Source organism: Conger conger, chromosome 7 (genome assembly GCF_963514075.1).
Source record: "Conger conger chromosome 7, fConCon1.1, whole genome shotgun sequence".
NCBI lineage: Eukaryota > Metazoa > Chordata > Actinopteri > Anguilliformes > Congridae > Conger > Conger conger.
In genome coordinates, this window is record NC_083766.1 from 18,038,385 (window position 1) to 18,064,223 (window position 25,839).

Sequence of the window (25,839 nt, forward strand, 5' to 3'; positions counted from 1 at the left end):
AGGCTCATTTCCCTCTCATTACCTATTACAAGAGTAATTACAAAAGTAATTAATGTAGACTGCTGGCAAAATACAAACTGCATACATTTCAACTTGAATACATATTAGTCCATATTTTCACAATGCAGACACATATTTGCCCTTTAGTTGCATAAGCAACCCACTGACATTTGACATTTAACAAATATGTACTGTACATGTTGATGCTTTCAAGCGGTGTAATTTCACAATGTCTGGAGTTATTTTGCAGTCAATAAAATCAGCAAGCTATTAGTATATGGTTATTAGGCTGTTGAATTTCATTAACATTAGGCTGACTATTTTATTAATGGCTGATAGAAAGACTGACTAGCTTTTATTTACTGCTTAATAGAAGTCCATCCCAATTGAGGACCCAAATACACGGGTTTGATGTATGTTTCGAGTCATTGTCCAGCAGAACAATCTACCTATGACAAAGTCACCGCTTCCTAGCAGAGATAACCAGACATTCTGCCAAAATGTCCAGGTACTGCTGAATTTACTATGCAGCAAAATCTCTCCAAAACATAAATGACCCACCTCCATATTTGACAGTAGGTATTAGGTGCTTCTGCTTGTGTGTATTCCTCTTTTGCCACCAAACATGTCGATGGTGTGTATGGCCAAAATACTAAATTTTGGTCACATCTTACCATAGCACCCTCTTCCAGTCATAATTCCAATGATGTTTGGAAAAACTCCAAATACGTTCCTTTGTTTATTATGCTCAGTTAGGGCAGTCTTCATGCCACCCTTCCAAAAGGGTGCCAGTTTATGGTTCTTTTTGACCCAAGCATGCAACCAATGTATGCAATTCTTAAACTGTGATCCTTGTGTTCTTTTTTTTTTTTTTTTTTCCAGATTTTTCCCTTTTTCTCCCAATTTGGTAGCCAATTGTACCTCGTCTGATTCAATTGGAGGTAGTTGTATTAGATGTACCGCCCGTACCCCGTCCCTCGGCGGCCCGAATGAGAGCGACACGCCTTCTTCAAGCCGTCTCGTCTCGTGCCCGTTGCCATGATTCCGAGGCGCCCGAGGTGCTTATTGTGCGGCGATCTAATAACCCCGCCAAGTCCCTCCCTCTGGAGCAGCGAGCCAATTATTGCTGCCCCACGTGAGCTGGCCAAACTTGGCTTTTTGGCAGGACCGAGAATCGAACCCCGGTCCCCGGTGTGCAACTGCAGCAAACTGCATCCTTGTGTTCTTTATGGCATCCGTCACCATCTTCCTCACAGTCAGTTTCCCAAACTTGTTATGGTCAACTACTATGCATCTCTTCTGAATTGATCGTTTTTCCGCTTTCCGCAGATGGATGGCAAAGCGGTAAGAGATAATATATATGACAATATAGTTCCTTTAGACTGAGAAACTAAATTAAGTACACTCATTTTGACAATTGCACTTCCGTTTGAGATTATTTCATTGTTAATTCTGACACCTATGGCTTTCAAGTGAGACTACAATGTAAAAACATTGAAACAAGAATGGTAAATGGTAAATGGTTGGCATTTATGTAGCGCCTTTATCCAAAGCGCAGTACAATTGATGCTTCTCATTCACCCATTTATACACACACTCATGCTCATGCTCATGTCACCGCGCTTCTCATTGGCCTCCACTGGCTTCCTATTGCCGCACGCATCCGACTTAAGGCCCTAGTGTTGGCATTTCAGGCTGCTAAGGGGACTGCCCCACCTTACATACAATCCTTGATCACTCCCTTGATCACTCCCTACTCCTCAGCTATACCACTCCGGTCTGCCAGCTCTGGTCGCCTTATGGTTCCCTCACTACGAGCACCTGGCGGTCGAGCTGCACGTTCACGCCTGTTTTCCGTTCTGGTTCCTCAGTGGTGGAAAGACTTGCCTACCACTGTCAGGACAGCAGAATCCCTCCCCCTATTTCGACGCAGACTAAAAACACACCTTTTCAAACTCTACCTTAGTCCTCCCTCCTGATTTCCCCCACCCCCCTTTGTGATATCCCTATCCCTCTTGTCTAACCCCCCCCCCCCCCCCCCAAAAAAAAAAAGATTGCACTTATGACTATATGTTTAAAACAGCACTTCCTCTGTATTTTCCTAGTTAAGGATGTGATGCTTTGACTTGTGGAAGAACCTATGCACTTAAGTCGCTTTGGATTAAAAGCGTCTGCCAAATGACTAAAATGTAAAATCTAAAATGTACACTCACACACCGACGGCGATTGGCTGCCATGCAAGGCACCGACCAAGACATAGACATACATGTTTGAACATAACATATAGACATATACACATGGAGACGCACAGTCTGTGTGTACACATGACCCCCTCCACACACACACACACACACACAGTTGAGTAAACACAAAATGGGTTACTGTGTTACATGGGTTACAGTTGAACTACTAGACTAATCTCTACCAAAACCTTTTAAAAGATATTTTTTAAAGGTTAACTTCTTCTTGTCCAATAAGTACACCTGGTATAGGGTCCATGGTGTCCTGTTGAGGGCCACTGGGTAAAAATAAAAAAATAAAATATCATTTGTTTTTAAGCAGAAGTATACGGCATATTAACTTGAGATTATTGCGCTCATGAGATTCTTGTCCAGAACTAGGATAAGGGTTATTGGTAATGCATTTGATTAGTATTATTTATATGTTATTAATCACGGTAATTCATTCATAAACAATGTTGTTGTTGTTGTAGTAACAATTACATTTATTTTCCATTTATGAGCATATACACCCATATTCTAAGCAGCCCATTCCCTGATTCAACTCAAATTGGCATGACAATAAGAAAAAAAAGACACACCCAAGGATCATGACGTATCCGTTTACAGTAAGAGCAGCACAACAGCTCAACCCCCACCATTCCCAATATAGCCTTCTCTTCTAGTGTCACTCACTGCACATTGCAGACACAAATGAGCCCAATCCATGTTATCCTGGATAAGCATATTCTATGCGGTTCACTGAGGGCCTTCAATCTGTCTGAAACCCACCATTTTGGTTCATTGGCCTTGGTTCAATGGATACATGATGGAATATCCATCGCCACACATTCCAAAAAGAGGGAAAGCTCATTATCTGACGCAGCTCTGGATTTTTTTTTTTTTTTCTGAAGATATTTTTTAGGCCTTTTTCAGCTTTATTGGACAGTATATAGTATAGAGAGACAGGAAGAATGGGAGCGAGAGAGCGGGGAAGACATGCGACAAATGTCAGACGGTCGGACTCGAACCGCCGACGTCGCGGCCCGCATTGAGCATGCGGTCAGTGCTCCACAGGCTGCGCCACCGAGACACCCAGCTCTGTATTTTTTTAATTCCATGACCTGTAGCGATAAATAGGGTTTGAAGAATTTCAGAGAAGCCAAATTAACATCTAATCTGTAAAAACTTCAGTGTAAATAAGTCGCATCAAATTTAGGTTCAACAACTGCATGATATAATGCACAACCAAAGCACCATGACAAATCTCGAGGTGAAGGAAAACGATAGCAAACGTCAGTTGTATTTTTATTACCTTTAAAACAAATTGAAACCAAAAACAGCACAAGATTTTAAAGAAAAAAAGCCAATGAGAAATTACACTTCAAGTGCCTCACAAGTTCAGTTCGACAAGTGGCATTGGCAGCTTTCAAGCCCGTTAATATGCAACTTTGTGCTTTTTCCAAAGCGAAAAAAAGGAAGTTGATCGGCAATCACCCCTTGTCAATGTCATGCCTTCGAAATATTTGGAGTTTGGAAATATTACCGGTGATACACTGTCTTTTATGCAACCATAAATTAAGTAAGTCATTTTTTGCCCAGCTTTTTTCTTGGAATAATGCCCCTGTTGTGCAGTAATATATCCAATTAATGTGCTTATACCGACTTTCATAGTTTTGGCTGTAGTCCAGCCTATTGCAGCATGATTGTTCAGCCTATTAAGGGAGTTCTTAAAAAAGATTTTTAAATCAGTTATTCGATTAAACGTTGCCAATTAACCGAAACATGAAAATCCATCCCCATCCCTATTAATAAAGATGGCAAACACATGTCACAATACATCAATTTATTTTGCTGCAAAGACTTCCTTCAAGATCTCAATTCAAATCCAAAGGTTATGAACGACATATGTGTCAGTCACGCTACATTTACTTTGATTACTGGGGAGAGAGGAAAAAAAAAAAAAAAAGCTTTTTAAGCAGTGTACTATGGCCTTCTTAACATCAGTAATGCTCCGAACTTCCACCTCAACACAAAAGAAGCGTAGAGCCAATTATGAATTGACAATACTTCGATGACAAGCCAGAGCTCAACAATAAGAATGGCGCAATTGCTCCGGGCAAGTAAAATGCTGGATTTGGACAGTAGCAGTTAAAAGAACTTGAACAATCGACTTGCATATTCAAGCAAGTTGCATAAATATCTAAAGTGCCACTCCTAAACACTCTCAACACACATTAAAATGGACTAATCCGGTTTTGAGTCTCGTCAAATCAAGCAAATTGCATTTTTTGTCTCCGGAGTGAGACATGATTCAAAATGTCGGTGACGCAAATGCAAAATTACAATGAATTATACCACGGTCTGGGTGAACTCGACTGACAGATTGGCTGGAAAGTGTGCATAAAGTGGCTACCATTGACATTTAATACACAAATCAATACCAGCTTGAGTTTAGGACAGTGGTCTTTCAGTCCACTTGTCTGACAGGGCATGTTGAGCTCTGCAAGCAAGAGCCAAGGAAAGCTAGACTCAAAACTTGCAGCTAAATAATGAATGGCATTGGCAGCTGCACAACAATTATTTTTCCATAACCCTCCAATTCGCAACGTCAGTCATGATGGATTCGCCCTAGTCTGTGGTCCAGTGCCGGGGTTTGCTAATTAGGAAGTGCGCTAACAAGCAGGATATCCCATACTGGACAGCCAAGCCGAACCCTCAACGTCACCGGAAACCACTTCTAAGTGCTAACACATGGGTCATCCTGGGACACCCTCACACCGAGGGAAATCTCCCACCTCAGCTTGGGAAATCTCCCCCTTTCTACCCTCTTCTTCACCTTTCCCCTCCGCCCAATAGCCTTCTTCTCACATCTCCATCCCTCAGTGCTTCTGTCTCTCATTGGTTGTCCATCTCTTGGTTCATGAAATAAAATGTCCACTTGACTTTGACGGGCCCAGTTGTCTGACTCATGGGATGCATACATTACCCAGAAAGGTGAACCCCAGCAATATGTAGTTCAGATAAGAGTAGAAACATGCTGAGGCAGAACAATCTTGGCAAAATATAACGGCATTCAACATGGTCATCTGAGCGACTACGTTGCATCCAAACCATGTTAGGAATCTAGGGGAATTCCAAACGCATAATTTGGAATGTATTTTCTGAATGTTCTTTTTATGAGCAAGTAAAACATATTATTCCACTCACAGTGGTGGTTTACATGAGCAAACGCGTTCTGAATAAACTGCAGTTTGGACGAACACGGTGTTGTTTCTAGAGATGGAGCCCATTACACCAACAGGCTTCTTGCCAGCAGGTTTCCTTTACTCTGAGCAAAGCTTCGTTATAATCCGTTATTCTTTTTAAAAAAAACAGACAACCACAAATCCATTTAATTCTACCACACATTCTTGAACAAGAGAACAGAACTCAAATTGGACACTTTAACAAAATAACATTAGCCCATTAAATGCCTCCGTCAAATGCCACAACTTCCAAAAACAACAAATTAGCAGAAAATGAGCTTTAGCAAAGAATGGCGGGAGAGAAAATTTATACAGCTCTGCGCGCTCATCCATAACATTACGCAGTAATATACAAGCACTCAAATAAGCATGCATTTCAGTTTCTGAAATATAAACCTTTTTCCTTTTTTGTTCATCTTTTAAGTATCAACAGACAGCATATGAATTTAGAACAGTGATCAGACCATTTGACTGTCACAGGAGTGCAGTTCTCACTTCTTAATGAACACCTTCCAGTCAATCTGAACTGAGATCACCCTGACCTTGGTATAATTCAGCACATTTTCACAGGTGTTAAGCCTCGTATTCTTGTGTGAATCATGTCGCACTAAAGAGTGATAAAATATAAGACTGGTTTGATTTGGCAAGACACTAAACTGGATTAACAGGAGTCCATTTGAATGCATGTTCAAAGGGTGCTTAGGAGTGACACTTAAGATCCACACTCGCTTGAAAATGCAAGTGGGTTATTAAATGATTGGATTGGTTGGAAAAAAATCTACACGACTGGAATGTCAACTTGTCACCAGGCAAAAAGCAGGGTTTTACTTGACCTAGGCCATAGGGCAATCTTTATTGTTGAGCCCTGCTGCAGTTGCAGATAATTGGATGTTCCAAATTATGACAGGAATTGTACATATTCAGCCCCACACGGGGAACCAAATAAAAAAATAAGAAAATGAAAGCTAAATAAAGGCCAGATATTCCAGAATCGCAATAAAAAGGAAAGTACTAGCAGTGAAGCCACAGAGTTTACAGGTTATATTAAAACTGGAAGGAAAAAAAAAACATGCTCCATGAGTTCATGATTTTAGAGTTCAGGGGTTTTTACACAGTTAGCCACAGGGCTTAGGGAAGGGGTTTCAAGAAATAATGTTTCCTTAAATAAATTGGGGATTAAAATCTCTCGATACACAGCTGTCAAAGCACCTAACTGCCGGGGTTTGCTCTACAGATGGGAGTGCACCGATTTAAAAACGACTGTGCATGCACAGACACAAGTCAAAAGCATTAAAACTCTTCATCTGAAACAAATAGACACAGATTTGCTTGACCTGAAGTCCAAGTTTTACAGGCTTACAGCCAGTTTACGGACACAGCAGTATCCTTCTGAGAGTCAACATGCTTCACAAAGTGCCAACATTTGAATGATCAGTATGGAGTAAACTGAATAAACATGCAAACATCTGTCAGCCATTAATTCCAATGATGACATATTTTTCTAGCAGTACATGACATGGATATATCCCTAAATGGACATACCATAAATTAATTTAAAGATTTGTTTCCTGCAGTACCGTTACACACTTGGTCTCCCTCTTCCGCTCCCTTTCTTTCACACAGACACACCACACACACAAACCAACACACTCTCCGCCCCGCTCACTGCCATGAGAGAGTTCATTTCTGATGGTTAAACCAGTCAGGGCTGCTGGCCAATTAAAACACTCCATTTGTGAACATTCCAAAATGCTGTCATCCATGAACAGTTTACCCAGAATCCCCTTAGGAGATTCCACAAGATCATTCTGGCCTCTTGCTCTCTCATCCCACCTCACTTTCTGTCTGTCTCCCAACAAAAAAAAAAAAGCTTCCTGCCAACAGCACTTCCCAGGTCAGCTCCTTGAGGGGCATTCAACTGTTCTCCAATGGATTCAAAACTTTTAACTGCTACAGGCTGGAGCACTAAACCGTACATTTGTAGCTTACAGGTTCTGCTTGTTATAACGGTCAACTTTCAACCAGTATTAATCAAGACACCCAATAACCTCTCTGTTTAATCTACATCGCTCAACAAACCGTCATGTATGCACAGGCATAATTAAAATGTAAGTAGATCTAGGCACTATACCAAAAACAACGCAAATAAATGTTATACAACTCTGAACATAGGACTGGGTGTATTTTATTTGACTGCAGGAAATGGCGCCCTCTGAGTTCAGTTTAAGGTGTATGCAATTCAAAACATCTACATTCCAGGTTTCCCCTGCAGAAACCCCCCCCAATTCAATTTCCCCTCATTTTCCACTCTTGCATACACGCTTGTACGCACGTGTCCAAACACCCCTTTCTTTCTTAATGAAGAAGGGAGCCCCACCTCTTGCACTGTACATAAAACAGAAGAGTTATGTGGAGAGAGAAAGCCTATAATCACAATATAGGTAAGAAAAAGCATGACAGGCTGAAATGCAGTGTGAACAGATGCAGGCTTAAAGAACAGAATACGAGGAGATGGTTCACGCTACAATTGTCATGAAACAGAGAAAACATGCAGCAAGCTCCTAATCTATAAACAATGGACTACATGAAAGTGTGTGAGTGTGCGTGTCAAATTTCCCCAACATTCAGAAACACACCCTGATTTCATCGTTTCACTTTTAAGACTGAATAACGTTCAGTGCTTTTCCATTAACCCAGTCCCGATCATATGGACTGCCAGGTGTCATTTTCTTTTTTTTTCTTTTTTACTTTCTTGATCTTGTAAGGACAAATAAACCACTAAATTGAAGGGCATTTGTTGATTTAACTTGCGTGTATATACTGTAACTAACAATCTTTTTTTATGCTGCTATTTGACCCTGTCTTGGCTAGGTCTCATTCGTAAAAGAGGTTTTAATCTCAATGTTACTTCCTAGTCAAATAAAGGTTTGTATAATCTGTGCCTTGTACCTTGACTGTGGACTGTAACTAGGACGTTGTTCTGAATACATTCATAATTTTGTTGACACCTGAAATGAGACTGCATGTTAGGACAACTGTTGAATAACAAAAAGCGTTTGTTGTACACTCAGTGGTGTTTTATTCATTTCAGTATTATATTTATTATGAGCAGCTGGGCTTCAACTACTATTTGTTTGTTCCGACCGAGTGCCTCGACAGATAAACTAGAAGAGGAACTGTGGAGGAAACATTCGATTTTTGATATAATTAAAATTAAAACGATGTTAGTGCAGGTGTGCAAACTGTATGGTGAGTAAGCTTGGATTAAAAACTTATGTACACACACTGGAACTGATATCGCAAGTCAGTGTTTCACTGGGGAAGGATATTGATGCAGCAGCAAACACTTAACAGGATAATGCAATGGATGAGGTCAGACAATGCACTGAAATACGCAATGGGGTTTGGCAGGATAGAATTTCATAGCACTCAAAGCTACAACTGGCGAGCAATGTTTCGGACACACCTGCTCGCAGAACAAAACCCACTCCAGTGAAGTTGGTTCAAACGTACTCTATACGGTTTCAGAAAACCACAAAAATTATTAGGCTGGCCTACATGGAACGTTAGACAGTCCACTCACTTTCAGACCCTATTTAACAACTCAGTAACACAAAGGCACAGATTGTGACATGCTGCCTGAATGCGCACTGAACACAGAATGCATTTGATTTAGGTTCTAAAGGCAGATCTATAAGGGAAAGCACAGAAATATATGAGAAGAAGCCAGCAATGCTTCAGATGGATCTGGGAGCAATTACCACATGCATACCCCAAAACCGAGCATGGACTTAAACGCAACTCCCCGTGTTCAACGCCTACTTCCCTACCCCTCCAGTTTTCATCGTCATCAATGTCCACCACAACCAATATCAAACAGTGACAATGCCAATAATGTAACATCCTCACCATTTTCTTGGACTTTGATCCTAGATTCCCAACTGCCGGACAGACCCTTACAGCAAATATCACAGATGTACAGATGTGCAGAGCCACCAGCATGCACACAACCCCACAACGCGACACTAGATATAACTTATCCCAGACCTCATTTACTTGAGAACTGGCAAAGAGGGCAGCCTGCTAGCGTGGAGGGGGGTAAGAGACGTGCGTCCATAACAGCAGCAAGCCCTCCCAGCGTCGGGTCTTTAGTGCTACCATTGAGCGCTTAAGCACATTGGCGAGGCTTCAGACGGAAGTGGTTGCTAACACCGGCGGGCTGTTTTGGCTTGAAAATCCTCTGGAACGTGGAACTCTTCCCACGCAAAGAAATAATGAAGAGAAGGAGGAGAGAGAATGGGAATACTGAGTAGGAAGTTTGGAACGGGGGGGGGGGGGTAACGGCCATGTATCCAAAAAAACTTTAAGAGGAACACGAAGGCAGGAGGTGAAATGAGAGAGGGGGGGGGGGGGGGGGAATTAGTGCCAAAAGGTCTTCCTCCTCTAAATATCATCATCAGGAAAATCCCGTCTGCCGGAAGGACAAGCGGAATTTAAGCGTGACTGGAGATGGCGCGAAGCGAAAATAGGACCGGAAAGGACCGTTGGCATGGCAGCAGCCAGTAAAGACGGGCCAGGCAACTTCAGCAACAGCGTCACTCACACTCAGAGGATGAAAGTCACTCTACGAATCAGGGCCTTATCCATTACGAGCTACGAGACCCAAAAAAAAAAGATCCTAGATGCTTTATGAATACAGGCCCAGTCTTCTCTTCCATGAGCCAGGCTCTTCAGCACAGCCAAATAAGCCTGAGGGGGAACAGAAAAGTGTACATTCACGATTGCTACCATGAAAGGATTTATACGTGGGGCTGAATGCAGGCCAGTGTGTCTGCGTTAGCATGTGAGCGCGAGTCATCGCGCAATGCTACGTAGCCCTCAGTCATTTCAGCAGAGCTCACTGCAAACACCAGCCTCCGGCGTCCTCTCCCCAGCAGACAGATGTGTCGCCTGGTAAAAGACTAAAGATATCTCTCCCTCTCTGCCGATTCTCCCATTCTCTCAGCCTCTGTCCCGCTGCTGCAGTTTTCCCCGCTCCCTGTGTGTGGGTCCTGGTGGTCCCCTCTGGAATGCGGCGGGGGTGTGGGGGGGTGGATTTAGGCGCCCTATTGTTCCCACACAGTGTGTCCACCCCCCACGGGTCACTTGCCTACAGGGGGACTGAGGGGGGACCGAGCGCGCGGTGGAGCAACGTGCACCGATTCGGGGACGGCGGAGGGGAAGATGGTTTTATTTAGCCTTTGGACTGAACAGCCTCTTTAAAAATAAAGCAAAAAAAGAGACTTGGCAGATCGGCCGTGGGAGGAATTCAAAGCTTCCTGTCGTGGGACAGGAGGGCTCTGCGGCCCATCAGAATGTGTGGTTGCAGCAGGGCCTGGAGGTGTGGAAAGCTAAACACTGATAAGCCCCCAGAAAACAGCAGCCTCACGAAACATGGCGAGCTCCCCATCAGTAACAGGGCACAGCTGTACCAACGCAGCACGGTCAGATGCTTCTCTGTGAGACACAGAGCAGAGTCAACACTACCGCCTCCCTGTGAGTCACAGAGCAGAGTCAACACTATAGTTTCCTGTGAGTCACAGAGCAGAGTCAACACCATAGTTTCCTGTGAGTCACAGAGCAGAGTCAACACTATAGTTTCCTGTGAGTCACAGAGCAGAGTCAACACTGCTGCCTTCTCTGTTAGTCACATAGCAGAGTCAACACTACCGCCTCCATGTGAGTCACAGAGTAGTGAACACTACAGCTTCCCTGCGAGTCACGGAATACTACAACCTCCCTGTGAGTCACAGAGCAGAGTGAATACTACAGCTTCCCTGTGAGTCACAGAGCCGAGTCAATACTACAACCTCCCTGTGAGTCACAGAGCAGAGTCAATACTACAGCTTCCCTGTCAGTCACAGAGCAGAGTCAACACTATAGTTTCCTGTGAGTCACAGAGCAGAGTCAACACTACTGCCTTCTCTGTTAGTCACATAGCAGAGTCAACACTACCGCCTCCATGTGAGTCACAGATTAGTGAACACTACAGCTTCCCTGCGAGTCATGGAATACTACAACCTCCCTGTGAGTCACAGAGCAGAGTGAATACTACAGCTTCCCTGTGAGTCACAGAGCCGAGTCAATACTACAACCTCCCTGTGAGTCACAGAGCAGAGTCAATACTACAGCTTCCCTGTCAGTCACAGAGCAGAGTCAATACTACAGCTTCCCTGTGAGTCACAGAGCAGAGTCAATACTACAACCTTCCTGTGAGTTACAGACCATATTCCAAGGTCTTTTTTTTACAATTATAAATGGATGCTGTTGCAGATTTGAACCTCAACAAAATAATTATGTTTCCTTGAGCCAATCACATTTTCGTGTCTGACATTTGTGTGGTTCATTGGTCATAATATTTACACAGCTGATGGTAGTATTGTAAGATTCAAAGAGAAAACGCTTAATTTGAGTGAAAAGTCAAAAACGAGATGTCACGTTCTAGCTAGCTTGCTGAAATAAAAACAGAATCACTCCAAGAGTTGTCTTTAATATTCGCCTGCATGGCAAAAATTAGTTTTGAGCAAAATGCCAAAACATTATTTGTAGCTTATTCCATCCCGCTAATTCCACTATTTCATCTTGCTTCGGTTACAAGAGTCATAACAAAATTACGAATGACAAATTTCTTGTGTTATTATTGGGAGTTGCCAAATTATCGCAAAAATAGTTACTTTTATCAGAACACAAACGAATTGGTGTATAACGAAGAACAGATGAAACGTCCTGCCTTCCACAGACACAGCTTGGCCTAGCGAGACCGCTGCTCTATGGGCCATAGCACATGCTGCACATAGCACTTCAGTTCCCCCAGTCAGATGACACTAAGCGCAGCCACAGCACACAGAGCTCCTCCATGAGTCACTGAGCACAGGGCCAACTGTGAACACTAGCGTCCCAGCCACATGAGTCACAGGGCAAAACTGCGCCGTCTCACTTCTAAAGGCAGAGCCGTCTCAAGCCGCTGTCTGAGAGGCCCAGCCAGAGAAGCCAGTCCACACCCAGCCGGCCCGACTGCACCCCACATTAATGAGCCCGGACCAACGCAACATTTCAGACCCAGAGAAATACTCGACTGCACAAGCAGGAGCTGGTGTTCAGGAGGACTGATCATTTATAGCACACTGTGCCCTCAGTAACGACTCAAAGTTCACGGTTGCCAACGTCTTTTCCCTTAAAACTAGCTCCAGAAAGGAACGCATTCTCAGCAAGTTCGTTTCATAGAAAAACAGTTCATATTCACGTGGATTAACATTTTTAAGAGCATAATAAATAAACCCGCAGAAATCTCCACTAGAACACATTCAATTCTCTTGCACTGCAGATTAAGGCTATTTTTCTTCTGGCACAACCTCAAGCCTAAATAAACGGAAAATTTGTGCCCGACAAAAATGCACACACTTTAGGAAAATTAATTTTGGAAAGCGAAGGTCAAATCCATCCACTTGAATCCAGGCCATAACGTAACAGCTAGTGTTTGGGCTATTTAGAGATCTCCAAGATCAGACGGGAGAATGTCAAATTCATAAGTAAGGGTCAGGGCTTGTGAGGCATTTCTGAGGTGAGAGTTAACGGCAAAGTCCAAGTCTTGTTTGTGACTCTGATTAAGACATCCAGACAGATTCAGGCAAAGGGCAGAGAAAGAAGAAAAGACTAAACTAAAAAAAACGAAAACAATCCAGCACCCTGCAATCCACATGACACTATGCAAACTCTGTCTTCAAGATAAGTTAATTAGTTAGTAATTACAGTTTTAAAAGGGAAGAACCAGGAAAAGCAGATGAGATTTGTTACAATTTACCGAGACCTAGACATGCTTGTCCCAGTTTCTCCGCTCTTATCTAATCACTTGAATGTCATTGCAACAACAGAAACTATTATTCACCAACGTCTCCAAAAATGGTGCCTACAAACCAGACACTGAAGTTTCTGGGGGATATGACACATTATTCACAGCCAAGAACATTTCCAGGCCACTCAGGTTAAATATCACAGTTAATAATAAGCAAATGTTTGAATAAAAATAAGGCATTTCCCTTCTTTGATCTCTGCAGAGCCTGGGGCAAAAAGCAAAAGTAATTTCACGAGTGGGACTGGCATCGCAAACACAGTCGGGGGAGAGGGGCTTCCGACAGGACGTCTCCCACGTCTGCACTCCATTACCCACTTCTTTGCTCGGGCTTCTGGGATATTAGTCCTCCAGCAATCCACAGCAAGCTACGCCATGCACTTCATAAGTTTCAGTACAGGCGAATCATCAGCTAGGCTTTGCGAAGAGGTGGGCTGGATGTTTCTTTTCTTGCAAGGCTTGTAATGCGGGGCTTGTGAAACTTGTGTCCACAGGGTGAATTCTACGTACAATAGGACAGCAGCAGTTGGAACACAAGTGGTTTCTACTCGGATTTCTGCGAGGGGATCTTGTGTTTCTGCATTCTTCAGCCCCCCACCAATATATAAAATTGATAAGATATTTTCTTAACCCTTTTACCCATTGTCATGATGTTTATACTCCCATATGCATTTGATTTGACTGAATACAGAAAATAAATAAATAAATGCTGATAAGAAATATTACATGGGGTACCCAATGATTACAGTAACTGGCCCGTCACACAGAACACTACAATGTTCACACGAGAAATGCCACAGAAAGAATTTACACCGAAGCCGATTCAGCAAATATGCATGTTAACATTTTTCTGGGAAGAAAAAAATACATCACCAGAGCCAATGAAGGCTTTCCTTACTGACTGATCGCTGAACCAAAGATTCACTTTTACTGCATTAATGGAACCTAGTCTGTTCGTAACAGAGGGCTCAATAGCTGTGCATGCTGCCCTTATACAGCATTAAGCATTTAAAGATTTCATTCAGCTTCTTATTTTACAGCTGCCGTGTCTTGTTAAAACTGACATTCCCTAAAACTAGGACATGGACTGCTGTGCCACTCCATCAGAGAAGCACAGGGTTAAGACATGGAGCTCACAGCTAGCTGCCAGATAAATATGATGTGCGTGGTTGAGGCTATGTCTGCAATGTTTAGCATGTTTCAAAACCTGGCTTGTGCCAAAAATGTAATCCATTTTTTGGTGGGAGGGGGGCAAATATCATGTGATGTTCTCACATCACACAGATAACAATATTGTTCATTATTACGCTTATTGCTAGAATAACTTTTAGAGGGTCAAAGGACCGAGGTTGATGGAATTTAGATGATTGAACTATGGTGAAAAACCTTTTGGCTACTGGGGAACTGAGTTCCAGCTATGAGAGCCAGCATAAGAGGCCTACTGCAGCTTCTGAGCTGTATGGTTCTCTCCCTAGCAACAGGGTGCACCGTCTTCCTATAGCTTGGATTTTTTTCATTTATTTTTTGACAGTAGACGCTGCTGCTCTCTGTAGTTCAATTATCTCGGTTTCCCACACTAACAATGAAGAGGTTAGGCATGTACAGAACCTTGTGCATAAGGATACCTTTTGTGTTGGGCAAGGCACGTGCGACACAAACCCACAGAGAAAGGCCTGATACGCTGCTTTCATTAAAAAAACCACCCCCACTACATTTATGGACCACAAAGATAAAAAAAGACAACTACAAAGGTGTTGAGCTCCAATCAGCATCATTTTTCAAAGAAAGACGCAGGCTCAGGCCTAAATGCAGATAAAGGAGTTAGCCTTAATATGTAGGTTGCCCTGGATTAACTGCCCTCACAAATCAACTCTGTTAATGAGCATGCCTCACAAGCAACCTCCAAACCAGTCTAGAAATACAGTGCATGTCTCACATAGACAACTAGCAGAGCCTTAGAAATCACTCACACCATTTCAAATACAAACGGCAAAACAGAAGCCATAAAGTTTTTGCTTGTGAACACCATAAAACTGCCCATTCAACCATCAGTGACAGCCCCATCAAACCACAGTATCAAAGCACACATTTAAAATATATTGGTCCCCTCCCCAGACAGATTTACAACCCTGAGTAAAGTTCATAAGCAATAACTGACCAACACAAATTTTATGGCCCTTATTTGTTGATCAAAAGCAAACTATCGTTATAACCAAGCACATTGCTTGAAAATAGAAGTCAGCTTGAAATAGGAATTGAGACATGTTTCTTTAAAAATAGATAATTAAGTGGATATCTACTAATTGCACAATAAGGCAAAGTGCCTGTAGCAGGTGAGCAAGGGGTGCAATTTCACTCAATACAGGGATCTTTTGTAATCTTTTTCCCCTTCTTTTCTTCTCCCTCATCAACATCACCAGTTGAATAGTCAGCACACATTTAAGACTACTCCAATAGCTTGAATTCACAATAAAACAATAGAAGCGTCGAAACGCATACTCCGGGGACAGTCCTTCTCACGTCTTGCAGAAAAAAATACGACAAAAACGTGAAGCACTGTACTAGCTCCATAGGCTCCCCTCCCACGCGATTTACATGACCATAATGGCCCACAAAGAGAGGTTAAGAAATTCACCCAGACCTTTCAACTACACTAATTGCACAATAAAGACCCCTTAACACGCACAGATACTCATATCTCCAAAGCATGCCCAAATATTTTTGACTTAAATTTTTTAGAGGAAAAAGCACTTGGCTAGCTAAATAAAAGCCAAGTGAAACGCAATGATGGACGGGTAACCAATTTACACTGGCTGCCCCTGTAACTGATAAAACTATTTAAATTTAGCTAAATTTAAGGCTAGATGTATTAAGCGGCTGCAAACGTAAACGTACACCCAGAGCTCGCGGTAGCTTTCAATAATCTACGGGATGCAATCGCTACGTGAACCTATTGGTTTTCATATGGAAAATTCACCATATTCATTTTGCAAGCAAAAAAGCAAATTTCAAGTTCTCGACAAGAGACGAAAACACAACGTGACAAATCACTCGCCAAAACACGAGGTTTGTGGTCGTTGCCAGCATCTCACACACAACAAATGCTTGGCTGAAAGTTTAGAAAAGAAAAATATAACACGTTCAAACAACTAGTCAAAAGCAGTTTCGAGATGTTAGATAGAGTTTGTGAACTTCATATGGGCCGGTGCGTTGCAGGACGCGTAGGCAGCTGAGGCAATTATGTGAAGGTAACTTAGCTATAGAAATTCATGGATGCGGAGGAAATCAGTAAGGCGATCGTCGTAAATTACTACTCACCATTCACTCCTTGATTGGGAACATCATTGAGGTTGAAACCTTTGGAACTGTACGCTATTCTTACTTCACTGCAACTCTTCGATTTCTGCTCGGCTTGTGCCGAGACGAAAAACACGACCAACGTGCACATTATTGAAGGCACTTTTAACATCTTCATGGTTATACTTTAAACAGCAAAACTCAAAACCTTAAAAACTCTTTCCTACTCAAGTGTTCCGATGTACCTCGTTAGATTTTTGCACATGCACAGTATTAGACGTACGCTTCTTCGCAAGCTAGCTAGCTAGCTAAGCTCGCGAGCCGGGCAGTCAGAAATCAAGTTGGTTGACTAGCTTGCCAACTGGATTTTTAGAAAGTGCACGGTACTTCGGCCAGTGCTACAAGGGCCTCGTTGAAGACAGTGCAAATGATTGTCAAATTAGTGTCCCAATAGTAAAATAGAAAATATAGACTACTGGAATGAGACAACCTCTGTTGTGTTAAAATAAAACTTTTCTTCTCCTCCTTTACTTTTTTTTTTGGCGTGTTTAGCTCCACAAGTCTCCAGAGACGTTTAAGGCAAAAGAAAAAACGACAATTGGATTGCAGCGTACCGAAAAGACACGAGTAATCGATTTTAAAAAGTCCACTGTCTTAAGATAAAATCGTTCATAAAATAACTTTCGTGTCAGGGTTTATGGATAAAGTACTTTCCAAGGCGAATTCGGGCTTGGTTGTGACAACAGTTACTGAAAATATAAATGAAATAATAAGTGAAAAAGTTTCTGTCGCCTGTTGCAGTTTTGACGGTGTACTGGGACCGTGGACGCCTGCTTCTGCTGTAGTCTGGAGGTTGTATGCGCGGCGAGGTCTCGGCGGACAGCCAGCGTTGCGCGAACACGCATTGGTGTTCTGGACAAAGAGTGGATCGCGCACAATACCTGACGTGGACTTCTGATGCGTCTGGAACGGCGGAGGGGGTTAAAGTGCGCCTGCCTAGTATATCTTCCGCGTGCTCTTGACTGGAAGACCCAATTTTGTTTTAATTGGAATGTGTTGTTTTGTGTCATATTCTCACATAACTAACTACAGATGTATTCATGGTGTTTTATTGTTTTTACTCATTTTTTGTCAAAGATGTCTACACACCAAGGGACTTGTAAATTAAATAAATGTATTAATTGTATTGCCAAATAAGCACTTTGGCAATACAATATGAATACAAATATATTATCCATGAGAGTGCCATATGTCCCTGAGTTACCCTGCTTCACATAAGCCCAACATTGCGGATAACTACAGTCATGTCAACTGAGACAAATTAATGAAAAGAAAATGCTTACAAAGCACATGCAAAACAATACAAACAGTCCAAAGGATCCATATATCCACATTATTTATTAATTTATTATGACCAATCCATGTCACACATATTCAATGTGTGACACTCTTTTCTGATGCTGAGAGAAAATTTTAAGCATTAAACCAAACGAAACACAAATGATACATTTACTTTCAAAAAGTTCAGTGTGTGTGAATATGGGTGTGTTTTTTTGGCACACCACAATTCTGAGGTTGAACAGGGCAGTGAGAAAGACCCAGGGAAAACTGATAACATAGTGGACAGGGTTTAATGTCTCTCTCAGGGGATGACAACTTGGCATCACAACACAAGCCCTGGCCTCCTGACAGGTTTATGAGGACAGCCAGACAGCCAAACAGATTATAATTAAAGTCAAGAGCCAATGTGTCAGGAGGTGCAGTAAGAATGGCATCCCCACTGCAGTGAGGGTGTGTTTCAACTGGGATGTGTGTAATTGTGTGAGATTTGGCCATCAGAGCAGGAGAGTAAAAGTTAGATTTGGCAAAAATGAATCAAATTCAGAATGATAAAACATCTTATTTTATCCCACCAATTTCGCTATTTCACCCCACTTCTGTTGCAATGAAAAAAAAAATTATGAACAAGATACATTTATTGTATTATTATTATGAGTTAGCATATTATCGCAAAAAAATTGTTATTTATATTAGAACACGAGCAATCAGTGTAAAACAGTGATTTTTTGATGTTCTGCATTCCAAAGCCCTTTACTCTGGCGTGGCCAATCTCTTCAACCAACAAAGGCCAACTGGACTTTGCACAGACCTACCATATGTATTAAAAGGAATGTAATTCGTACATGGATCGTCCGATCTGGATGTAAACCCTCAAATTAACCTCATGCTTATTGTTTCATTTCAAATCCAATCTGCTGGAGTACAGAGCCAAAAGAACAGAAACTGTCCCATTGCAGAATCCAAATTCAGATGGGGCCTTCCTTTCCCTGCAATCACACACTCAAACGGTAGATAGCTTTCAAGTGGGCCATGTTATTAATGTAAATCAGTGGGTGTCAGTGGTTTACTGTTTACTTCTTTCTTTTTAAATTGTCGTATTCATAAGATTATATTCTATTATATTAGATTATATTCTCAGTTACAGTGGCCAAAAATCCTAGCCAAAAATCATAGTTCTCCATTATAAAAAGTATTGGCTGTTTTTTAAGTTGGAAAGTCAATTTAAATAACAAAAGTGTTGCTACTATTCAGTGAACTGTCAAAATAATTATTAAACCTTGTAAACTGTAGCCAAACCATTTACTGGTGCATAAATGAAAATTCATTTCACTGCTAAGTAAATTGAAAGCCATTTTCCAAATGCTGCTTTTCAAAGCTTCTAGATGCCAAGGCACCATTTTGGTCAAAATTAGCATTAAGTGAGGGGAACCCACTTCCGTTCATAATAAATAAATAAATCCCAGAAACACAGTGCCAGATATTTATACATAGTGCTTTGGTTTATAACATGACTGTGAATTTTTGGGGAAAATATATTTTTCTGGACGGAAAGGGAAAGTTTTTGCATGTGCATGGGGAAAACATAATTGTTTTCTGCTGTGTCAGAATGATATGACACTCTTCCCTCTGTTCTGAGGTTTTCCAATGTGGGTTTCGAGTCAGTGCCTGAAACAAACAGTGACTGAGCAGTGAATAAATAGATGCAGTGATGGATATTTCAGGTACCGCACAGATACAAATTAGGACTTAACTGTTTTGTTCTTAGTATTCTTTTTTACTGTATATTTATCCTTTCCCTTTAACTGATGCATCTTCAGGATATGTTGTTCAGATATTTGGACCCATAAGCTTCATGTACAAAATGTAAATTTACAGTTATATACACATGATAAACACTTTTTATGGGTTAGGGCAGGGGTCGGCAACCCTGGTCCTGGAGAGCCGCAGGGTGTGCTGGCTTTCGTCTCCACCTTAAAATAAGCAACTGATTCAGACCCAAGAAACCAGGTGAGGTGAGTTAACTGTGTAATCAACGGCTTTCATTGATCAATTAATGCCAAGTAACAACAAAAGCCAGCACACCTTGTGGCTCTCCAGGACCAGGGTTGCCGACCCCTGGGCTAGGGAGACAAGTAATAGTTAGAGAAGTTTTGATTTTTGGAAAGTATTGTAGGTCAGTCCTAAGTCGGTCTTACACAGATTGTCAGAGTTGCCCTTATTCATATCATACATTATTGAGTTTCCTAGATTGCATTCTTCAGAAATAGTAAATAATAAATATAATAAAACCTGTGTGTGTGTGTGATGAGGGATTGTGTTGTTAGGTGAGTGCGCTCAGTGAAATTAAATTCTCCTCATTGTATCACAGCATTCCACAGCTTCCCCCATCCATTCTGTGTGACTGTGCATTTGAAAGCAAGGGAACTCCTGGGGGACTCTGAGAGTGCACTGACTCTAGGGGTGTGTGAAAGAGTGGACTGGTGTCCCTTTCATTCGGACCTCATAAGGTGTGACCGCCCACTCATTATGGGACATCCGTTTTTGGAAGGCGCCCACAAAGTTAGTAAAGCAAGCATGTATCATTGCCATGCCTCAGAGTACAATTTGAAAGAGCATTTTTCATGACAATTCATCAAATCATGGTTGATAATACTGCCTTCATAATACCAATACATTTACTTCCTTTGGCGTTTCTCGTGCAAGTCCTTACATGGTATTTCACGCATTAAACAACTCTTTCTTGAGCAAATGCTTTCTATCATTGTTACATTAAATTAAGAGATTATCTCAGACCAAAAATTTATTTCAAAAGTTCTTCCAATCTTAGTAATCTCTTTGTGACCTGAGATCAGTCTTGTTACCTATCTCTGTGTCTGTTAAGGATCTTAGCCTATAATAACCTACACTTAACCCCAGTAGCTCTTCTGCAACACTTCAATTCAATCAAGAATATTTACAAAGTCACATATCATTGTTATCATTCACTCAGTCATAACAAGTTGGACACTTCAGAAAATATAGGGTGTAAATAAAGTCTGACTCCTTGACCTCAACATAGTTGTTGGAAACTGTCACCCCAGTATCAACATAAGCCATTAGCCAAATTTCACATTTAATTAGGAGTGTTCGGCCTCTCTTTAATATGAATGTGTATCCAAGACTGCCTGCAGCTGCTCTCCCTCTGGTTAATGTTTAGTCACTTCACTGATAAAACCAAAAACGTGCCACCCCAAAGGTGCTGCTGCCCTGTTTAGAAAACGAACATGGCTGGATCATTTGGGATTTTAGCTAGGCTGGAGAAGTTGTCACCTCAGAAAGGGAATTGAAATGGACTGAAACAAAATCTGAAAGGCCCAAAGGTGGCCTATATGGCAAAATCAGTGGTATTATCTGAATAAAGATACAAAGGAGGTGTACGGAAATGCTACGAAAGCTAACAGAACAGATTTAATTTGCATGTGACGACCAGGGATTGACGACTGGTTGCTCCCACTGTGAGATTGCCCTCCTCTGGTGGGAGTTGGTATACAAATGCATGTATACACATTCTTAAAACTGACCATTTTAGACAGTGCTGTCTAAATGTAATGCACCACTTGTCCTTTCCATGTTCTCAACTATTGGCTTCATTTCTGCTGTGTTGTGGAGCATAATTAGATAAATACTGACCCAACAGTGTTGATTCTATTCTTTCCCAGATTCCCTATTTAGCTGATTCTGGTAAGGACGCATCTGGGAAGTGGAGCCTGTTCCACAAAGTAGGATTATGAGTTAGCCGAATAACTGCACCGAGTAAAACCCGGACCCCTTCCACATCTGGAACATGGACTGAAGTAAATATAGTTGTTCTCGGGTTTTACTCTGTGCAGTTATCCAGCAAACTGTGTAATACTGCTTTGTGGAACAGGCCCCAGTTCTGCTATATGTAGCTGTAAACCAGAGCCTGTGTGCACACAACCCCAACCGGCCTTATGCTGCAAACACATAGAGACACACATCATAATCCAAAATTGGCCTTTATTTTTCATCTGTGTTTAGAATATGAACACTTGTAATTATAAATCATTCAGTACTCGCTGATAATATTCTGTGTGAAAATGGTATCTTACATATTGTTTGGAGACAATACTACCCTTTCAGATTTAGGAATCATAATGGCATATTGAAGGACAGGGAACATGAACAGGTGGAAACTGACTGAAATTTAATAAAGTGTAATAAAGTGTCAGATAATCAAGTATCAACACTCAATTTTAGGGGCTGCCAGTTTGGCAGAACACAAAATTGTGATCAACCATGAATGTTTTGCAAATATTCATTTGACTGATGAATGAATTAAAATACTTACTGCTGCAGACAGCTCCAAAATCAGTGCATTCTACAACTTGTTGATTGTTCACTAGGGGTCCTAGTGGTCTATAGCCAACATACCCAGTTATTTTAGGCTACGTCATGAATTGGAGATCATTATTGCAACAAAAAGAGTATGTGATTTGTGTGCACTCTCACAGGTAACAAGGTAAAAGACAGGCAGTTAATGGAATCAGCTGTCTTGCTAGCTACGGTGATACAAGCAATGGAGGTGTCTATGGCAATCAGAAAATTAAATGAATTTCCCCTCACCTTTTTCCACAAGTGACTCAAAAATTATCTTACACCATTTATCAGGGAAATAAATTAATACATTCATATTAAATGCCTTTATATACTTCATTTTCTGCCTACAAATAAAATACACCACATCCTGCCTGTCAGTTTGCAGACAAACCCAGATCAATTGGCAGAACAAACTGTTTCTGACACCATGTTTATAAACACTGTATTAATTATTACAATCCAAATTCATGGTAAAAAAGTATCTTTTTAACCTCAGTTTTTTGGCAGGACCACTTGCTCCCCCAGAGAAATTCTTCTCATTCTACGGTTACCGCAAAAAACAGATTGAAACTGGCAGGAAGGGCTGTGTTTAACATCAGGAACAAAACGGGGAGATCACCATTTATCACCTCATGTGTATGTCTCTCATTGGCCATTTCTGTCAAGTCATGTAATACCACAGGGTAGGTAATGTAAGTTGTGTTTTGCTGCCAAAGATTCCAGCTATTTAATACAAAGTTCTCTTCAGACTGGAAATACTTGGCTTGACCATTACTATGAACATTAAATGCTGATAATAATGTAATGTAATCTTAATACTGTTTCAAACCTAAACTGCATATGGAAATGACTTATCACACAATATTCATTTTAGAAATCTAGTTCAGGGAAACTAAAGTAAACATTTAGAAAAAACATTACTACATTTCACACTCAGACATTATTCCAGGCTATTGCTATGCTTGGCTCTGCATTGTGAGTCTTTGGGGAAAGTATCACTGGAAATAGATTAGATGAGAGACCAGCAAGAATTCCACTGAGTGAATGTGGAGAGCCACTGCATATTCATAATCACTTGCTCAGCAGTAAAAAGGGTTAAATTAGAGGTCAACCTCTGAGCAATCCCTGTTTTTACAGTGCTGTTGCTATACAAAGGTTGAGACTTCTGCAAAAAAAAGACCACAATGGCAAATCTGACAGCACTTAGACTGGCTGTGGTGAAAGGGGGGTCAGGGAAGTGGTGTATTTACAAGATGGGGTTGGGCTTGCCCCGGGTGAGTGATTTCTGAGTCTCTGATCCAGAATAAGCAATTGAGGGGAGGGGTAGAAGTAGAGACAGCATTAAAACAGCAGGTAGTCCTCCAGTCCTCAAGTCATTCCAGTGAATTCATAAAAGTCATGAGGCAATTTTCAAACTGTTCTCAGACCACAATGAAAGACACCAGTTGCCCATTTTTGGCACTCTGAAATTTGAAATTGGGTTAAGAATTCAGAGGGAGACAAAGGCAGAAGTAAGGATGGTGAGAATTCGGCTAGGATGTCAATGAGGTCCAAGCACAGTGATGATGAGGGTGAGGAGAAAGGTGGCCCCTGGGAGAGCTCTGGTCGGGCCCCACAGGCCCTTGGCAGCCCCTGTTGCCGATTCTCCTCCCTCTGTATCTGTGGCCAGCCTAGGTGTCAACAGTTGCTCATTGAAAGTGAGGTCATCCAGAGCCAAGCTGTCAGCCAGGTCTGAAAGAGAGACAAGGAGAAGCAAAGAGGTGGTGAAACAATGGTGAACATGTTTAAAGACCAGAGAAATAGTTAGAGACGAAAGGGAAAGAGGGGAATAATCATCTCATCTTCAGCATACAACAGTCGCATGGCAATTATACAACTGATCTGTATCATTTCCAACAACACAGCAGATGTGTAGCAGTGGACATGTTCCAGATAATGGTACAATGTCACCACGACTTATGGATGACAACATTTTACACCCACTGGGTCAGGAGGAATGTTCCTACCATATCCTTTTGCTACTCAGAGGCACGATGGGGATTTGAGGAGCTGGGTAATGCAAGCCCCCTTCCATTTTCCTTGTGTTAGACATACTGAACCAAGACAGACCCCCTTCACTGCTAAAGCACCCTAAATCAGGACCCTAAATCAACACTTTTTCCCTTTGCCATTCAACACCCCACCCTTCAATCCTGACCATCAGCACCCTGTGTATCTGGCATTTATCATGTCTTCTTATTCTGTTTCCACTCAGAATGCCACCTACTTTAGCTTCTCTTGCCTGTATATTTCTCCTCGGGCGTCATTCTTTTTTTTCCTGGCATTCTCTCTCAGTGTACAAGAAGAAGCACATGACATTTCTTATTTAATACTCATACATCCCTCCATTTGCTTTTGTGCTTGTGCTGTTTTCCAGGAAAACAGGTCACTAAGATTGAAGCATGAAAAGTTTTGTTTATGGGAAAGTGTGATAAATTGGCATGATAAAATGCTGACACTGTGGCATGCGGGCTATGTATGGATTTGTCCCCTGTCGAGCCAGCTTAGGAGCCTCCTCGGCTTAGAGCACTCTCTCAGACACACACTTGCCTCCTGCCTTACAGAAGCTCTGCATTTCTCACATACCTCTCCCAGGAAAGCTCCCAGCAGCCAGCACAGAGCAACAGACACAACTACAACTGCCACAACAACTGCCACAGGGACAATGCTGACAACAACATAAGCAGTGACACCCACAAACCACACAACACCCTCAACATTCACAGAACCAAATCAAACCAACAGGCACAGCAACAATACCAGCCATGACTACAATTCCTGCAACAACAACAAGGGAACGATTCTGACAGAAACCACAGACGCAAATACAGACCCAGCAACAACTGCAAAACATACAAGTCTCAACATCAAGGATTTCTACAAAAGCAACAGCCATTGGAACAATTCTGACAGAAAGAGCAAACACAGAGTCAAAGGCCCCAATACAAAGCAGCAGTTAACCCAATATCATCGACAGCTAAAGCTGATCCAAGCCATACAAGCAACAACAACACTGATCTTCCATCAAATCTGAGAAAATGTTTTTACCAACACTGGCACAATCTGTGTTAGCAACGAAACCGTATGTCACAGAAAGTACAGAAAGGCATAAAATATCCTCCTTTGCAGCTTTTGCTATGAACTGGTAGAAAGGAATTTTCTAAATCTTCAAAAGAGTTTGATTTATAGTTAATGTAATGACCAGGGTACAGCTCCTTCCAGCACACAGATAGACAACCCTTGGATATTATGAGAGGGTATTCAGAAATGCACATTGGAATGTAACAAGCAAAGACCCACACAACACATTTAAAACACATGGGCCTGCCATCAGGTTTCTCACCATGCACTTGGTTACGTTAACACAGAGGGAGAAAACAAGAGGTTCAAACTTGTGATTAGGGAGAGCATTAAAAGTTTTGATAAATTC

The 25,839-nt window shown here is 41.7% G+C and overlaps 2 protein-coding genes across 2 annotated transcripts in view; both read right to left on the reverse strand.

The window, feature by feature from the left end:
- LOC133133909 (glypican-4-like) overlaps window positions 1-17,596 on the reverse strand; it is a 40,844-nt gene extending 23,248 nt beyond the window's left edge. The window contains exon 1 of the mRNA XM_061250197.1: window positions 16,674-17,596. Within this exon, the coding sequence (XP_061106181.1) occupies window positions 16,674-16,830 (157 nt within the window). The 5' untranslated portion in view covers window positions 16,831-17,596. The remainder of the gene's footprint in view (window positions 1-16,673) is intronic.
- Window positions 17,597-21,996: 4,400 nt separating this feature from the next.
- LOC133133682 (glypican-3-like) overlaps window positions 21,997-25,839 on the reverse strand; it is an 89,647-nt gene continuing 85,804 nt past the window's right edge. The window contains exon 8 of the mRNA XM_061249829.1: window positions 21,997-24,101. Coding sequence (XP_061105813.1) covers window positions 23,911-24,101 — 191 coding nt within the window. The 3' untranslated portion in view covers window positions 21,997-23,910. The remainder of the gene's footprint in view (window positions 24,102-25,839) is intronic.